Source organism: Lepisma saccharinum, chromosome 23 (assembly GCF_977018435.1).
Source record: "Lepisma saccharinum chromosome 23, izLepSacc3.1, whole genome shotgun sequence".
Classification (NCBI taxonomy): Eukaryota; Metazoa; Arthropoda; class Insecta; order Zygentoma; family Lepismatidae; genus Lepisma; species Lepisma saccharinum.
This window is the reverse complement of record NC_139251.1, coordinates 51,034,451-51,052,803: the sequence shown is the minus strand read 5'-3', so window position 1 is coordinate 51,052,803 and position 18,353 is coordinate 51,034,451. Positions and strand designations below refer to the sequence as shown.

The window sequence follows — 18,353 nt, the reverse complement described above, 5'->3', positions numbered from 1 at the left end:
GCCATCGGCATATTTTAAAAAGGGGAGTTTAGGATTCAAACCTTTCTTAGAACTTCAGACATGTTGGATGAATGCAGGTTCAGAAACTAATATTGGCAACTCTGGCAACTCATGTTTACTTATTCACATCCGTACAAAATGCAATGGGAAATGGGGTGACAATGCTGAGACAGCTTTTCCTTGAGATAAACAAGCCAGAATTTTCATACATTCGAAATTCCTGAAACTTGTGTGATTAGATTTTATTCTTGGAATCACAGTCCTCACTCGACCGTTCTGCTTTTACTGAAGTCCAACCACTTCTGACCATCTTGTTTCCAATGTTGATTATTCAATTCACCCTTGACAAAAGTTTGGACCTGGGACCTCAGGCTTCGTAGCACATTATGCTCACCTCCCTCCTTCCATAGCGGTCAGCATAGTAAATACATAGGACCCATAACACACATGCTTATATAGTGCATAGTGACTGTATATCATGTTCTTAAGGATGAATTATGGGCAAATCCTCCCCCTGCACCCCAAAAGTTTTTCCCTGTCTATGGCCATTTGTCTGGCCACAGATAAAAACTTGCTGCAGCCTTAATTGGTAGAAGCATCACTTTCGGTTGTTGTCGATTAAATAATCCCCAGCTCATCACTGAAACCATTCCAAGTAGGATTTATATTCTCTGGGAAAGCAACACTGAACAAGCCCTAGCACCTGGCAATCCATGGGGTGAGCATGAGACAAGGAAATTCACTGCAACTTTGCCATGCTGAGTGCAATTTCTGCTCTCCTAATGGCAGGCTCATACCCAGGATTTTTTTGAGGGAGGGACTAGATCCGAAAATGTGTTTATATATACATACATACGAGGGTAAATCGAAAAGTATTTGCCCCCCTTTTTTTTTTAGCCGAAATCAGGGAAATCAAAATATAGGAATTGTTCTATGAAGCTTGCGCTATTTTTCCACATAGTCACCACAGTGGTTCCGGCATTTGTCCCATCGCACCACTAGTTTCGAAATGGCACTATTGTAGATTTTGATCGGTTAATCATGGAACCACTGCCGGACAACAGTCTTTCACTTCGTTGTTGCAAATGAACCTCTGTCCTGTCAGGATACCGCAAGGACTTGCGAACAATATCATAAACACGACGGAAAACATTGCCCACGAGGATGCAATGGTGAAATCAGATCGGCGTGTGCATCTGAAGTACATTGTCATGAAGGTCTTCTCAGCCATTTTCGAAATCACACCACCACTACCACACACTTCTCAAAGCGAGATACTTGTCCCCATATGTCAACTGCATTTCCCTATGGATCTCGATGCACGTACGTCTCTTGCTCCATAGAAAACGAATAACACTTTGCCGCTCATGTGACATGGACGTGTTGAGTACTACAGCCATCTTTGCAAACTGACAGCGGTGCTGTGCTGCAGAGCAGCCGAGAGTTAACGCTGGGCCATTCCAAGAAAAACACCTAAACCTACGAATGTCTATCTCCGTTTCTTAATCACACTAATATTTCGGCTGATAAAAAAATGGGGGCAAAGACTTTTTGATTTGCCCTCGTATGTATATATAAATTACCTGAACCCAATATGGCCTATTTGCTGTTTCCAAGTAATTACAAGGTTAATTCAACAAATGACATTAGTATGTCATTTTGAATGTCCGAATGACGTGATTGAACCTGTTGGCTGTACCTATAGAGCTTTAACTTGAAGACAAAGAAGCAAAATAGATGGACCTCGTGATTGTGTTCTACGTGATCTAATATGGTACATGGAAGTTACTACTTACTGTATCTTCCAAGTGGTAGGTGTTTATATTTCTAGTCCATATTATGATAGCTCATAAAATGTACTTAGTTTATATAAAGGCCTGTTTATAATGAAGGAAAAAATAACACTATGTATAAGGTACACTCAATATGACCTATTTAGAAATATATCGTGAAGAACATGCGCAAATATGACGTTTGTTACTTTTATGTTCATGTAGAGTGTGTGGGAGTCACTAAGGATGATGGACCTTTCATTTGCCCAAACTGTGATGTGTAATACATGTTCTTCTGGTAACAAATTGTGACAGATCTCTCCCTTGTTTATTGGTTTGTAAACAATGTTATTTCTTTGTGTAACCTCATTATGTCGTTATGTAAATAAAACGTACGTGTATGAATATACTTATCTACTTATGAAAATAACATCTTGATCAGTGGCGTAGCGTCCTAATACGCCCATATGCCCGGCGTTCTCTGATTTAAAATTTTAAAAATGCGTAAATGCTGTAAATATAAAGTAAAACGTGACTAATTATATACATATTTGAGCATAATGGCATTATAAATGCTATTTTTCGCGATCCGTCTACAACGCTCCACTAACAGCTCTCGTTGTAGCATTTCTCTAATGTCTTTGCTTGCCGGACGCCGGCTAGGTTTGGTGTACAGGACCATGCCTGCTTGTAGGCAGAGAGAAGGAGGGAAAGCTTGTGGCTTGGATCGCTACAGCACGGGCGAAATGCTCTCGCCATACATGGGCGTACGGAGACCTGATTGGTTCTAGGGGCCATGTGACCTTTCCTGCCTTCCGATTCAAGGCGCTGTACTTCCGATGCAGACGACAGAAGTAGAATTCCTACCCAGTATTTCGCGCTCGTGTCTGCTCGTGCTGTGTGATGCTACAATAGGCAATATTGACTGACGTATCTTTAATGACCACTGCATCGTGTAATTTATCGCAAGAACAGTGAAGTGCATTAAAAACTAAAAGAACAAGAAAGTTTTTGTCAAACAAGTTGATAAAGTCCTCGTGATAGAAGTTCAGCCTGTGGCTGCTCTACCACCTAACCCACAAAACTATTTATTTAAAAAAATATTTTTTCGTTAGTATCTAACTGCCTAATATTGTGCCAGTGGAAATGTTTAGTATTCGTTTCAAAACTCTTAACATCGTATGATCTCTTGACAAAATTATTTTCAAATGTTTATCAGCATTCTCAAGATACAATAGACAGTGGTCTGAAACTCTGAATTACTACTAATAGGCACTGTTACGTCAGTAGAGTGTACGATTGTTGGATAATCCACCCACCTTCGTGTCAGAGTGTTTTGCACAGCGTGCTAAGACGCCAGAAGTTTCCGGTTCGAATCCCGGCCTACGCATGTTTGTTCTTTGTGCGTGTCTCTTCATCAACTTCATCAATATCATCACTCATATTCATATTTGCGATTAGCCAAAAGTGGTAGAAAGCGAAGTAAAATAAACCAAATCAATCAATAGTTGTATCCATGGGCGTCCGGAAGGGGGGGCCATGTCCCCCTTCCTGGAAAATGAAAGTCAACCAAAAATTATGTACTTCACACATAAAATTTCATTTTAACCACAATAATATGTGTTAATTATTGCATGAACACCATAAATTCAAATTTAAGCAAAGTTTTTTTTAGGGAACAACACTCTTTTTGGGGAAAATGAGACTTGTTTGCGCCCCCTGGAAAAAAATACCTTCCTTTCCCCTCCCTGGAAAAAATCCTGCGGACGTCCATGGTTGTATCATCCATAACAATGAAGTCTACATTGTTCTAGAGGCGCTTGTGATTCAGGTAGGTTTTTTAATTACTTGCGTCATGCCGAAAGGTTTCCTTGATTATAAAATACTGTTTTGCTACACATGTGTTAGGTGTGGAGCAAAATATTCCGAATGGTGTACGGTGTTTCTGACTTGAGCAATCTAATTAAAAATGGTATAAAACACCAGTGCTCCAAGCATTTATTGCACACTAAAGCATCTTATTTTCTAGATAAAACAAGCATGGATCATGTTTTATCGGAACCCGGCTGACTTAATGTAATAAACACAATGAGATTGTGATTTTAAATAGACAATAAATATGTCGGCTAATTCCATAAGTAAACTCTTAAGCGAAAAAAAAAGGCCTACCCTTCCTTCTAACTTGGCGTTCCCATCCGAAATGCTCATGCTACGCCACTGATCTTGATACTTTCTTTTCAATTTTTCCTGCATTTTTTGCGATACATATGGACCCAATATGGCCTAGACATTACTTATTAACAAAATGTTCACTGCATCCATGTTATTATTTAGAACTGGCTCCAATTTTCAGTAAACGTCCAGAAATGTTCCCTCTTTTGAATCTTGCGATTAGTTTTATCTTTCTAACTTTATACACCATTAGAAACAGTCGCAGAGAGGGAGGTTATTTTGAAACGTTTAAAATGTTTCTTTAAGTGTTAGATTTTATTTAAACCTTGCTTTCTGTTAAAAATGATCAATAAGATTTCATACTAATATCAGTCTTGCATTCGTGTGTTATCATTATTTTGTATATGTTGCTAAGTTCCGTACCCAAGATTTCTTCAAGGTCCGAATATATGGAAAAAAGAGATGATCACAAATGCTGTGAGGTTACTTTTCTGCCAAGTTTGCCTAATCGTGATGACGAGGAAGAGCGATAATATGAGGAAATAGAAGAAGCACACTCATAAAGAACACTTATGCATAAATTCAAACCAGGAACCTCTTGCGCCATAGCACACTTTGCTAAGAACTCCACCACGATGGTCAGAGAAATGCTATTGGAGTATTAGATGTGACCACCAATACCATGGCGATATTACAGCTAGAGATAAACGTACAATACTGTAGAATTACAACTTATGGTAAAAAGTAACAGAAAAAAATCAACTCACCGATACACCTCCCATCATCCCAACAATCAGCCATACAGTCGCTTACAGTCAAATATGTCACACAGCATACAGGTTAGTGCTTATTGCTTACATTCAATTCTCCGAAGTATTCAAATAAGTTTTGCGTCCGCAAATTAACTATGTTTTAAAATTTCCTTTACTTTTCTTCTCATTGAAAAGTCATGATAATTCTATGTATAGAAAATAAAATATATTTATAAATTAAATGTTGCGTATTAAATTATTATTACAATAAGGAACATGTCTATATGTGAGTTAACAAAAAAAAAAAGAGACATTTTCGCATCGCGACTGTTGTTTGAAAAAGTTGGGACAGGGATTAAAAGTAATGGACTGTCTGACTAAATTGCTAAATCGGACGTCCGGTAGACTTGTAAAACTAAAACTGCCCAACATTGCAGACTACAGACTTCTACAAAACAAACACATTCATTTATGAAAGAACAAAATTGAAATTTTCGTAGCTTTTTATAGGTTCACATTTAAATATTTCACCGTTCGAGGGTGGGGGGGTATGGCTCCTCCCCTTGGTACGGGCCTGCTGGTGCTGACACTTGTGGAATCTTCTGACGCGATATTTTTTTAGAACATCTTGTATGAGTTGGCAACAGTACCAAAACATTTTAAGTACAAACTACAGAGATATCCAACATCAGGACCTCAATGTGAAAAGTGGACGTGAGCTTTCTTTTCAGGCCACTCAGCTGCATAGATTCCCCATGCTTAGAGGGCACCATTGATGAATTGGTCTGGACAACATGGGATCGAGTGACAAACCACTAAAACTTGGCACTGAGATGGATTAGAAATGAAAATTCACACCACACACATACAAACTTGCAAGACTAGACATCTAAAGTCAAGCTCCAGACAACAATTGAATGGATGATTGTTTCATCACAAAGGCCTAGTGATAGGTGACAATAGACTTTCAGTTTCTCAACATGACTGGACTGCAAGCAAAGTTACACATTCCAGAAATAATCATTAGGATTGCTCATCTTTCATTTGAATACATCTTCGAGGACTCCCATTTAAATTATTATATTTCAGGCACACTAACCAGGAGGTGTGGTTTTATTGGAATGCCACGCAAAGGAAATCATTGCATCAAAATCAAGCTAGTCTACCTGTCTATCTGCTGTAGGAACTAAAGGGAATCATGTCATCCTGCCATGATGAACATTGCAAACTTGGAACCACTTTCTTTCTTCCAAATATCTAAGTCAAACCCCACTTTACTGGATTAAAAAAATATTGTATTACAGGTTGTATAAATTTTGTAAAAACAGAATTCCCTGACTTCTCTAGATTTCCAGGACCAACAACCAAAATTTTCCATACCAAGTACTCAGTGCAATTTATGTATTAAAACACGTGTGTAGCTATATTGTAGCTAAACACCACACTCAGAAACCAACATAACCAAGGTTTAATAATACAGTGTTCTAAAAAAACCACTTCACATGCTAAAATAATAATAATAAGGAAAACAACAGATATTGACTGTTGGATAGAGGTATCCATTGTGTTGTAAGCTTTTATGTAATACGTGTACTTGCTACATATTGACAAATGATTAACAAAGAATTCCTCTCTATCAAATTCATAACATATGTAGTATGTAGCATACATACTACATAATTATAGTAAAAATTAGTAATACATGTATTAATCCTAATATCTGCCAAACATAACTCAAAAATTTCAACTACAAAATTATAAATTCCAATAGCGACATATTGTAGTAGATGTCTACATGAAAATAGTTTAAAAATGACTCCTTTTTCTGCTGTATCTACCGGTAATACTCTGTATATCAAACTGAAGTGTAGTCTGTCCACAACAAATTTAAAATTTCTTGCTTGTCCTATTTTTCTTTGTTCAAAAAACCTACTTTTGGTGCATAATTGCAAAAATTTGATTTTTTCAGAAACACAGTACATTTTCCTGACATTTCCAGAAAATATAAATTCCCTGACTTTTCCAGGTTTTCCAGATTAATAGACACCCTGTATTAAGATACACAAAGCTATATGTTTAACAAGCATGCCCACAATAGTAATATGGTATACAAATGATATGAATGATTAATAACATAAATCATTAATATCCTTTTCAAGCATGTTTGATACATTGCATATGGTGGGAGCCAATTCAATTTTCAGGAGGAAACTAAATTCTATAATATCTTGCTCCAAATTGCTAACAGGAATGCATACAACAAATATGATTTTCACAGTTTGTTACGAATTTGGTAAAATTTTTAGTTTAGTTTAGTCATATTCTTCGTGCAATATGCTGAATTATCATTAAAAAAAAAACTATACTCTATGTGATAAGTATCCTCACACACCGCGAAACGTGTGTTTATCATAGAGGGCGACACAGTACTGCCATCTACCACATGGAACACATGGTTAGGGATCTCAGTAGTCTGCAGTATGGGACACTCACGGAATTTCACATGGTCAGGTGGTTGGTTGCCACTTGTGTAAGAAGTCTGTGCACGACATTTCCACCCTCCTAAACATCCCTAGGTCCACTGTTTCTGATGTTATAGTGAAGTGGAAACGTGAAGGGATGTGTACAACCCAAAAGCATGCAGGCCAACCTCCCATGTGATCTCCAGAGACCATCATGTGTTGAAGAGGGTCGTACAGCATAATCGACAATCATCCATCACCACATCACACAGGAATTCAAAACTGCATCAGGATCTACTCCAAGCACCATGACTGTTTGGCGTGAGGTGCGGCAACTTGGTTTCCATGGCCCAGCAGCTGCCCATAAGCCAAACATCACACAGGCAAATGCCAAACGCCGCTCGCATGGTGCAAGGAGCATCAAAACTGGACCATTCATACAGTGGAAAACCGTTGTGTAAAGTGATGGATCACAGTATACAAAGTGGCGATCAGATGGTAGGGTGTGGGTGTGGCGAATGCCTGGTGAACAACATCTACCAGCCTGTATAGTGCCTACAGTGAAATTCGGGGGTGGCAGGGTGACAGTGTGGTCATGTTTCTCCTGGAGGGGGCTTGGCCCCCTTGTTGCTTTATGTGGCAATGTCATGGCACAAGCTTACGTTGATATTTTAAGCACTTTCATGCTGCCTACCATCGAAGACCAGTTCGGGGATGACCATTGTGTCCTTCAACACAACCGAGCACCCATCCATACTGCACGGCTTGTGGGGGAGTGGTTTGATGACAAAAACATCCCACTAATGGACTGGCCTGCACAGAGTCCTGATTTGATCCCATAGAACATCTCCGGGATATTTTGGAATGCTGACTTCGTGCTAGACCGCACCAACCCACATTGATACCTCTTCTCGTTTCGACGCTCTGCGAGGAATGGGCTACCATTCCTCAGGAAATTTTCCGCACCTGATTGAAAGTATACATGTGAGAGTGAAGGCTGTCATCAAGGCTAAGGGTGAGCCAACACCATATTGACTGACAGTGTTCCCGATGGAGGGCAGCCCAAACTTGTATTTAATTTTCAGGTGGGTGTCTGGATACTTCTGATCACATAGAGTATATATTGATTATTTACTTTGTAGCACTTATTAAAATGGTATCCTGTAATGGGATGTTAGTTTTTAAAAACTTTTTCAATTAAATAATTTCTATTTGCATAAATGAAACCAAATCTAAAACAAAGATATAATAGGAATTATAAATAATGGGGGGCATTTAACGGTTCGAACCAAGCTTTCGTTAATTATTATTAAGGCATGGATGTTCATTCATGTAAGAGAAATTAATGTACCACAATGATTAGACATGGTATTATTCATCGTGTCGACGGTCCAAGAATTCGGCCGATGGAGAAGGACGATCAGGTTCCTTATACATCGGTCTTCATTTACGAGCCAAATATTGTTTTTACAAGTCGGAATCAGAAATCAGAAATCAAGACACTGAACACTGAAACACGTTATGACATAATATTTAATGCATTACTGTTGACATACTTACAACACCTTGTCGCTCGCCTACACAAGACAAAACACTCGCAGATCCATGATGCACCGGGTCAAAACAAGTTAGCAGCGCAGACCGCTGATGGTCGACGTTGCACGTAAACACTTTACTCTAGCACCATTGTCTAACCAGTTAAACATTAAGCTTGAAATCTCAAAGCTAGGAATCTAGACTTGGTCAAGAGAAGAGAAAACAATTTCTCTCTGACCTACAAAGGTGCTGAAACGAGAGTCTCGATCTGAAAGTTTTAACTGTTAATCTTGCACTGTGAAATGAATGTTCTAAACTGTGTCTATCAACTGTGTATGTCGAACTGCCTATATTAAGTCCTTCCTTCGTTCCCGGAAGAATTGTCCTTCACTCTATTGGCCGTCGAACTTTTAACTCCGCCCACACGTGGTCATGTCTGCACTGAAGGGCGATAATGCTTACACTGAAGGGTGATAATCGCGTAGCACAAAAACACAATAGCACCCTGTTTGAGAGCTGATCTCGAGAATGAAAAGTATCTTGTTCTAATTAAATTTTATTGCTCACAACTCAATTTATATTGCTCACAACTCGGACACTTCGTTAAAGTTATGTCTTCTGTGACTGTCAAACTTTACTGAGGCGAAGAGATACGAAGAGATATGTTCTGGCAGGGTTGTAGTTCAAGATTCCATACTATTTACCCTTGTCACTTCACTGTCACTGAACTAGACTGGCAGGCATGATCGTAGAAGTTATGACGTCTCGTCGGAGACTGCCATGTGTAGAGCAATTGTCTCGATTCTGAGCCTGGCCATCTGCGAACTCTCGTGAGAACAGAGGGTCCTTGTTTAAGATGAGGGGGAAAGTCTTCATTGGGGTTTTAAATTTTAAAATGCCTGAAGTTCCGCGATTAGCTCCATCTCTAAATTTCAGCCATCAGGCTGAGCTTGAATTTATGTTGACGTGAGCCGAATTTGGACGGATGGAGATGAGAGTTTATTGCGGAACACACTGGTTCCTTCATCTTGAAGTAGGGGCGGTGATATGTGCGGGGCTTCATGGGAAAGAATGCTGGTTTCTTGAGGCAGCTGTCTTTTCTCAGAGCAGAAAAATGAAATCTTGGGGGGGATGCGTAGAAAGACCGATGGTAATGGTAATTCGTACATCGGACAATTGGTACATCGGTTATAAAGATTTCCCACGTACAAAACAATATACAAGGGGCATTCAATAATGATTTCCCCTGACCCCTTGAACATGGGTTGAGGGATATGCAAGTTTGCACACTTATTAGGCCTTCCCTACAGGGTGGGTGAGAAGTAACTAGGCATTGAAAATTTATTGTAGTTCTTAAATATTTAGACAATCCATTGAAACTTTCTGTACATATACATTATGGAATAGGATTACAGATGTGCATACGAATTTCACAATATTATGATGTTTGGGTCGGAAGTCCATATTTTCTGCATGACACCATGAATGGCGATTCAATGATTCCAAAAATTCTAATGCAATTCAATTAAGCAGTATATCTATGCACTATTTAAAATATTCAATTTAAGGTGTGAATTTGCCATTTCACACTCAGGTTACATCTACAAACACAAATCACAAATGCTACAGAATATACTAATCTACAAAAAAATGTTAATTATATAAGAATTTCAAACTCAAATTGACATAATCAAGTTCATGATATCTTATCTTGCAATAATCTGCATGTCAGATAGATTGTTCTGCAAAGGACACTAACAAAGTAAAAGGATTGTGAGAATTCTGTTTAATTTTCACAACAGCTCTTTCTTCTTTTTTCTTTCTCATTAAAAATAAATGCTAAACTGCGAAAAAACTTGCCTCTGGGCATTTGTAAATGCATGAATTCATTTGGATTAATAAAAGTTGCAATTTTTCATGTCTACGGAGAAAAATTCACATAGAATTCACGTAGAATTCCTGGAGCCAATAATTCACACATAATTCCTGGAATTCAAGGAATTCCTGGTGAGTGGCCACCCTGAATATGTCCTATGTAAGGATGCATAATCATTTTCATCCGTATATGACCACTGGAAGTGGGTTAGGGGGGAATCTTTATAGAAAGCTCCTTCTATATAGTCAGACTTTATTTAAAAATATAACAATATCATCACAGAGATAATCAGAAATTTATACATCCCAGGAACAATTACGAATTAAATACAGGGTGTGGCAATGAATCGGGTGGTTTCAAATACTCCACACTTAAGACACAATAATACCAAATTCACACGAAAACATACATAATTAAGGCAAAATTATCATTTGAAGAAGAAATACCAAAAGCAAATACGTACAATCCTTACATTTTGATTTATCTGAAAATAACATTACTAAGATGACCTCCATTTCGTTCCACATTCTCTCAGTCTTTTGGGTAGGTTATACATCACACTATGCAGAATGAAACAGGAAATTGAGTCACCTCTACCCGAATCTGATCTTTAAGTTCATTGAAGGTGCATGGTGATGGTGCTTGGAAGACTTTTGCTTTCAGATAGCTCTGTTTTCTGAAATGTTTCTCTGTAGACACGTAATTATCATTGTTATGTAATATGCTTTTACAAAGAATGTGTGCCGTGCCTTATTCTATGACTCCATCATAACTGAATGGTAAAGAAGACTCCGGAAGATGGCCGTAGTCACGTGTTGCCTCTGGCGCAAGAACTATCTATATCCAGTGTTGCAAAATCGCTCAATTCATTTCTGCATCCTGTATAAGAAACCCACAATGCTGCTCTCAATTAAAATCACTGGCAACTGTGAAAAACTGAATCTGTTGATTTTCCGTGGGATACACAAGCTCCAAAGAAAGATCACAGGCAGTTCAAGGTTCATTTCAACGTTTGAATGGAAGACAACTGATACGAATTTAGGAGTTCATCTCCCATTAGTATTATTACTATTTTCTGGACTGGGGCTATGATCCTCATTAACAATTTTTTCTTCTCCAATTGTTGAGACCTGGTGTAGAAAGGAAAATTATGTAAGGCAAGAAGAAGAAAGAAAAGTGGTCACTTTAAATTATTTCATAAGACATAGTGTGAAATTTTAAGAGTTTCAAGCTAGATATAGGTTGTCATACCATCCTTGCTTCTAAAAAATGTTACATTATAAAAATACTAAGAAAATACATTTGGTGCGGCATAGTACAATGGACTTTTTTAAAAATTCGAACTCCAAGCAGAGAAAAAAAAATAAAACATCCAAAATTCAAATTAAAAAAAAAAGGTGCATTAGTAAAGAAACTAAATAGAACAAAACTACTGTACTACAGTATAAAATGTTCATCACTTTTATCAAATTTAAATTGCAGACATTTATTCTTTGGTAGAAAACATTGGTATCACTCACAACCATTGGCAGCGATTGGGTTCCAAAACTAGGGGGGCCAAGGTGCAAAAGTGTGGGGGGGGGGGCAAGGACAGTTTAATTTCCCTTGGTACATGAGGTTAACGTGGTGCAGAAGTGGCAAAAAGTGGGGGGGGGGGGCAACTGCACCCTCTCGGCCCGACCCTAATCGCTGCCACTGCCGACATCTGTAAAGGAGTATGAACCAAGTTTCGCAAAACATGCCATCGTAAATATTTTGGAATTTTGTGTGACTGGTGCTTGTTCTACATTATACTTCTTTAGGGGGGGGGGGGTGCTCCCCTATGGTGCAGTGGTAGTGTCATCGCCTTGTAATCAAGGGGTCCCCGGTTCGATACCCGGTGGAGCCACATGGTGGTTCGGATCCCACTTTAAACTATAGGTCCAGTCCCGATTAGCCTTATTGTGCATAAATTGACCAAATAAATGAATCAATCAATCGAACAGATTTTCTCTCTGGTGTAATTTTGCCAATTCAATATCCGAATTAGTTGCTCAAGATTCACCCCTCCCCCCCCTCCTCCGCCCTCTCTGAACACTAAGGCACGATGGTCCATAAAATGGAACATGAAATCACAATTTGCATTATAAAAGGTTTTTGAATATTGTTATCCGCTCTTAGAGCATAATAAACACCATTAACTGATTAAGAGATTAATATACTTTCACAAAAAGCATTTCTGATATCTAGAAATTTCTTGTGTATATTATTCTGTAATTTTATTTAAAATTATTTCAATAAGTGATTTTTTAAAATAGAATTCCCCAATTTAAATCAAACCACCTTGCTTAACAGAAAGCTGGCTTCTGGGCAGTGAATGACACTCTTACATTATCTCTTGCCTTTCTCGTTCAAGAGTGAGATTACTGAGTCCGCTAAATTTGGACCGAATCATACCATTCGACACTACCTTCCTGAAGTTTTTCCTAATCATAATTATTTTTTCGTGGTTGTTACTTGAAGAGTAGGAAACAAACAGAAGGTAGTACAGGATACAGAGAACACTGGAAGCTAGTGTAGAGCTATCAAGGAGAAGAAACTTTGCCAAAGCACTTGCTTTCAGATTTAAGCACATTCCTGAAACTTAGAACTTGATCAGGAAATTCGGAAGATAAATCATCTTTGTGCCCGTTACAGAGGGCAATAGCTGCATCTGAAGTTGTAGGAAGAAACGAAGAACTGCTATTATTATCCATACCCTTCTTCAGTTTAAAACACCAGAAGCATTTAAATGCCCCATACTTTGCTCCGTGGCAGTTTGAGGTGCTTTATCATTAACATATTAAAATCGAATAGGCTATGAAAGGTCACGATTCAGAAGAAATGCCAAGACAAAGAGCTTTTTATTCAAGAAAAGAATAAATGGATAAAAATGTCCAAGCAATGTTTGCGTTAATATTTCACATGAGAAATGAGAATTATTTTGACTTTATCGGGGCTTAGAGCTCCCGCCCACCTCTGATTTGACGTATTCATTCAAATTATAACGTTAAACTAGAATATATTGCCAGATAAAAAGAGGTCTAATTTTATTGCCCACAAAAATAGCCTTTTCTATCTTTCTCACTTCCATTTATTACATTTTTTTGTATCAACCTCATGGGACGCGAGGCCCAGTGTGGTCGCCCACTTCACCCAGCCCTTGCTACTCCAATGGCTATACAATTTCAAGACACCTGTGCCTAGCAGAAATTCAAATATTTCCATGCGTAGTGAAATACAATGGCCGTTGGCAACACTGACAGTAGTGCTCGCATCTACCTGCAAGAACTACACCGAGTCTCACGGGTCTTCTTAAGACCCGGGTAGTAGAAAAACCTGGCAGGCATCGATGCCTGTGCACAACTGTGACATGCGTGTTGCATATTATTGTAGGTGCGCCTCCTCGCAGATGGGTGTTTTCCTGGTCTTGTGCAGGTCTCTGAGAACAACCGAAATGCAACATAAAATAAACACAATGTAAATGCCAATATAGTCTATAGCTAAGAGGCTATAAGAAATCTGGATGACAAGAATGATGGGATTTCTTTTAAGATATTTATTTGGGTCAGTTTCACTGTGCATTTTGCCTCCACTCCAAAAGTTGCAGCATGCCAACGTTGGCTAACACAGTGGTTCGAGATGTTATGCGAGAGGGGCACGGAAACTTCTTAGTTAACAAACAAAAGACAGTTCCAATTTGTATATGTGTAAAGTACACATAACACTTTTCCAGCCCTTAATATAGTTCCATAATGATTGTCAGGGTTTCAATATTTTTTTCTTTCTGAGCAGGTCATGAAACATATATTTATGACCGTGCCAATTGATGGAGAAATTTTGTTTTCTTGCAGACAGTACCCAGTAGATATGCATTTGGTGACCGGTTTATAATGTTACAGCTCTAAGTTGTTTTTTATGCTGGGATTTCATCAAAGTTTGTTACCATTGTCCAATACACTTCTCAGAAAGTCTTCCTTCACTCGTGATCATGAGGTGTTAAACATCGAGTCACCTCCATACTGTTGCTTGTGTATGTCCAGTTCCTTCCGATTCCCTAGAACTCTCTAGAAAGCCTCTCTACACTGGTCCACTTGCTCTTCTGTTTTTTTATTTATGCACGCACCCTTTCTGAAACTTTGCCTACAACTGGTGAATACAATTTGTTGTTGAAGACTTGTAACTGATTATACTGAAATTCGAGCATCAAAAATGCATTTTCACTGCTTTAATCTGCCTTCTTCCAAAACCTCTCAACAACTAAATACTTAACTATAGAGAGACCACAAACAAAGGAACCTTCGAGCAAAAACCTTCTTTCATCTTCCCCTCCATCTGTTCAGCATGGCCCACGGTGAAGCCCTTATCCATTCTAACCCCCTCCACGCACGAGTACAATGCGGTTCTGTGCAGGTCTTTTTGCCTGCGGTACTGCCTATTACGAAGCAAAACTTTGAGTGTGTCTCCATCATTTCATGTGGTTATAAATGCCAAATGTTATATGATCTGCTAAAAAAATATTGAAACCTAACAAATATTTTTTTAATAACTCCGTACTTCCAAGCTCACATGGATGTTTCATGAGATAAGCAGAAAGAAAAAGAAAAAAAATATTTGACTGATGGATATTTATTTTTTAACATAATCTCCTTTCAACTCAATACACTTTGCTCAATGATGTTCATGATTGGGGAATAAAATATGCAGTTGTGTAATAAAAACACGTAAACAAGTTGTTATTTTTTCCCGCAAGACTAACTTTTAAAGGTTCTAGTAACTTTAGTAGCCTCTGCCATCAAGTGGATGGTGCCAGGGGCATCAAAATTAATAAAACCTTTAAAAGTATGTCTCACAGAAAAGGTTAGTAACTTGATTACGTGTATTTACTCAATGATATTCTTATGGATTTATACCATTTTAAAAAAATCAAGATTTGCGAAGTGATCCTTCACAGCACTGTTACCACTGCGAGCCATTTCTTGAGATTTGGAAGTCAGAGGAAGTTAAATCTGGTGAAGAGGTTAGATGTTTCAACAATTTCAATTCACGCCCCAGCATGTACAATCCAGTTCCTGATTTTTAGCCACGCAAACTGTTTTTAACATTTCTGGTCTAAGGTGAGTAAATGTGGCAGTCATTCAGCACAAAGCTTTCTTTTGGCCAAATGTTTGTGTAAGATACTGAAAACATGTTCAGTTGAGATCCCCATTAATTTTGGATTATCTTTCCATTAAATATATGGCTGTAATTATTTAACTTCTAGAAAACATGTCATTGATGGTAGAATAGTGATGATAATGATGATATAACCATACTTGGGATAAAAGAGCTTTAGCAAAAGTATTCTTGAAATAAAAAAAAATATGAAACAAGTATTTAAAAATAAAAGCTACAGTAATCAAAAGTAGAAGATTACCCACTGAATAACAGTCACTGAAGCATGTATAAAAACCTGTATCTCTGAACTCTCTAACTGGGCGCCAGCCTGTTGAGTTCATTATTGAAAATAAATAAATAAATAAATAAATAAATAAAAGGTATACGCTATTGATAGAGGCACGTATTTTTGGTAAATAAAAATACAACATTTCGGTACAAAAACAAGTCAATTTGAGGTTTAAAAGCGGTAAATAAAATAAAATTTTGCTGTTATAGTGGTGAAAAAGCAGTATATAAAATTATTTTGGTTTTAAAAATGAAAATATAATCTCACATTTGATTTAAAAACTGCACTTACTACACAGAATAAACATATCCCTACTATTAGCAAATTTATGTCCTTACCAGAATATTAAGTTTATTCGTCTATAAAGGGGTCCAATTTTGCTTCTCAAATATTTACAGCAGAATTAACCAATTTTCCATGAATTGCATAACTCTCAGGATAATTCTGACTTCAGAACGTGTCCCGTCGGTAAATAAACTCTAAAATTTCATGTTTAAGAGTCTATTTCGCATTATTTCGTGACAAAGCAGGGTAGGTAAATGCACCTCACACTTTTCAGAAACATGAAAAATTAACATTACAATGTGTTATTTCACGTTTCGTGTTTTCGTCAAAAACGAAATATGCATGCTATTGAGTAAAGTCAACCAGAAGATATGTGGCATATACTGCCATACTGCCTCGACTACAGCTCTGCCCATATACCAATTCTCGGACAACGCACACAATTTTGCGTTCGCTTGGCACGAAATTGCTTAATCACCATACACATCATGCAATTGGCCATGAATCTCTGTACGGTTCCACCTTCTTGACGACAGAAAACGAATCACTGAACACATGTGCAGTTTGGAGGCTATTTCCAACTGACATGACATGTTCACCACTGATAACATCCAATCCTTAACAGCCATGGAACAACTGTTACTCCACCTTTTCAAGGTAACTGTGAGCAACGTTATCAACTACATTCATCAAAATGTCTCCTTCCAACAAAATGTTATGCGTAAGTGCAATTTATTTTTTGACTGACCCTTGTCGATACTCAAGTTACGTAGTGTTTCATATCTTAAAATCAAACTGAGTGTATGCAAGTGGCTGTTATCCTGAAAATTCTCAATTCATAGCTGCTAATGTATGCAGAACTCAAATAATGCTCTTAATTCAGCATTTACAATGCATAAAGATAACTATATCACAGGTCTAACACTGTTACTTATAAAAATTAAAGTTTAAACAAGAAATGGAGTAACACATAATGAAATGTAGAAAAATTCCTACAAAAAATACTTTATACAAATATTTATAGGTATTCTTCTTCTTCCTTTTATAACATGCTACAACTCTTCATGGGTTTTATTCCATGTATCTCTATTCAATACACTTTTCTTTCAATTTTATATCTTCACAAAACTAACTTAACTGTCCATACAATAAAGACGAGAGTAAATACTGAAGGCATCGAAACATTAACTTTAAATTTTTATTACATGAACAAATAGCTTGGTGTACATTCTGTATACAGACCACCTAATCTGCCATACACAAAACTTACATTACTCGAAGAGTTAATATCTGAAATATATCCAACTAACAAACTCCCTAGCCTTCTTAAACCCGAAGGTTCATGGCTGCAGCAACACAGGCCTTCCATCTTTCCCTATCTTGAGCAAGTTCTATATACTCTTTTCCATCTCTACCGATTTCCCTTAGGTCTATCTCAACGTTGTCCCTCCATCTTCGTCTTGGCCTTCCTACAGGTCTCTTACCATCAGGTTTCCCAACAAGAATCCTGTAAACTCTTCTTTCCTCTCCCATTCGTGCCACATGGCCTGCCCACCTAAGTCTTCTTGATTTAATTATTCTAATAATATCTGGACATGAATACAAATTATGTAGTTCTAAATTATGTAACCTTCTCCACTCACCAGTCTCCTCATCCCTTTTAGGTCCAAATATTTTCCTAAGGATCTTATTCTAAAATATATCCACTCTTGAATAATCTCTTTCTGCTAGGAGATGTAAACTGTGATTATCTCACCCCAAAGAAACCAGAAACACTGTTTCTAATATCAATTTTTGATTCATTTGGACTTATGCAAATAGTTAATAAACCAACTTGAATAACAGGAAAAATACACTACTTAACATAATAGTTGTTGACAATATCGTATTACTGCTCAAAACTGACGTCACTGTCCTCATTGGTAAATTAGATCACTGTGTTACGTATGCTGATTTCTTGTTACAGAAACTGGCACCTCACATTAGTTACATATACTGTAGAAATTTTAGGACATTCAACGAAGACATGTTAGC

At 37.7% G+C, this 18,353-nt stretch overlaps 1 protein-coding gene across 1 annotated transcript in view; it reads right to left on the bottom strand.

Annotated features, from left to right (window-relative positions):
• Positions 1 to 11,421: 11,421 nt before the first annotated feature.
• Icmt (isoprenylcysteine carboxylmethyltransferase ste14) overlaps positions 11,422 to 18,353 on the bottom strand; it is a 36,022-nt gene continuing 29,090 nt past the window's right edge. Inside the window, exon 6 of the mRNA XM_083110127.1 lies at positions 11,422 to 11,700. Coding sequence (XP_082966253.1) covers positions 11,617 to 11,700 — 84 coding nt within the window. The 3' untranslated portion in view covers positions 11,422 to 11,616. The remainder of the gene's footprint in view (positions 11,701 to 18,353) is intronic.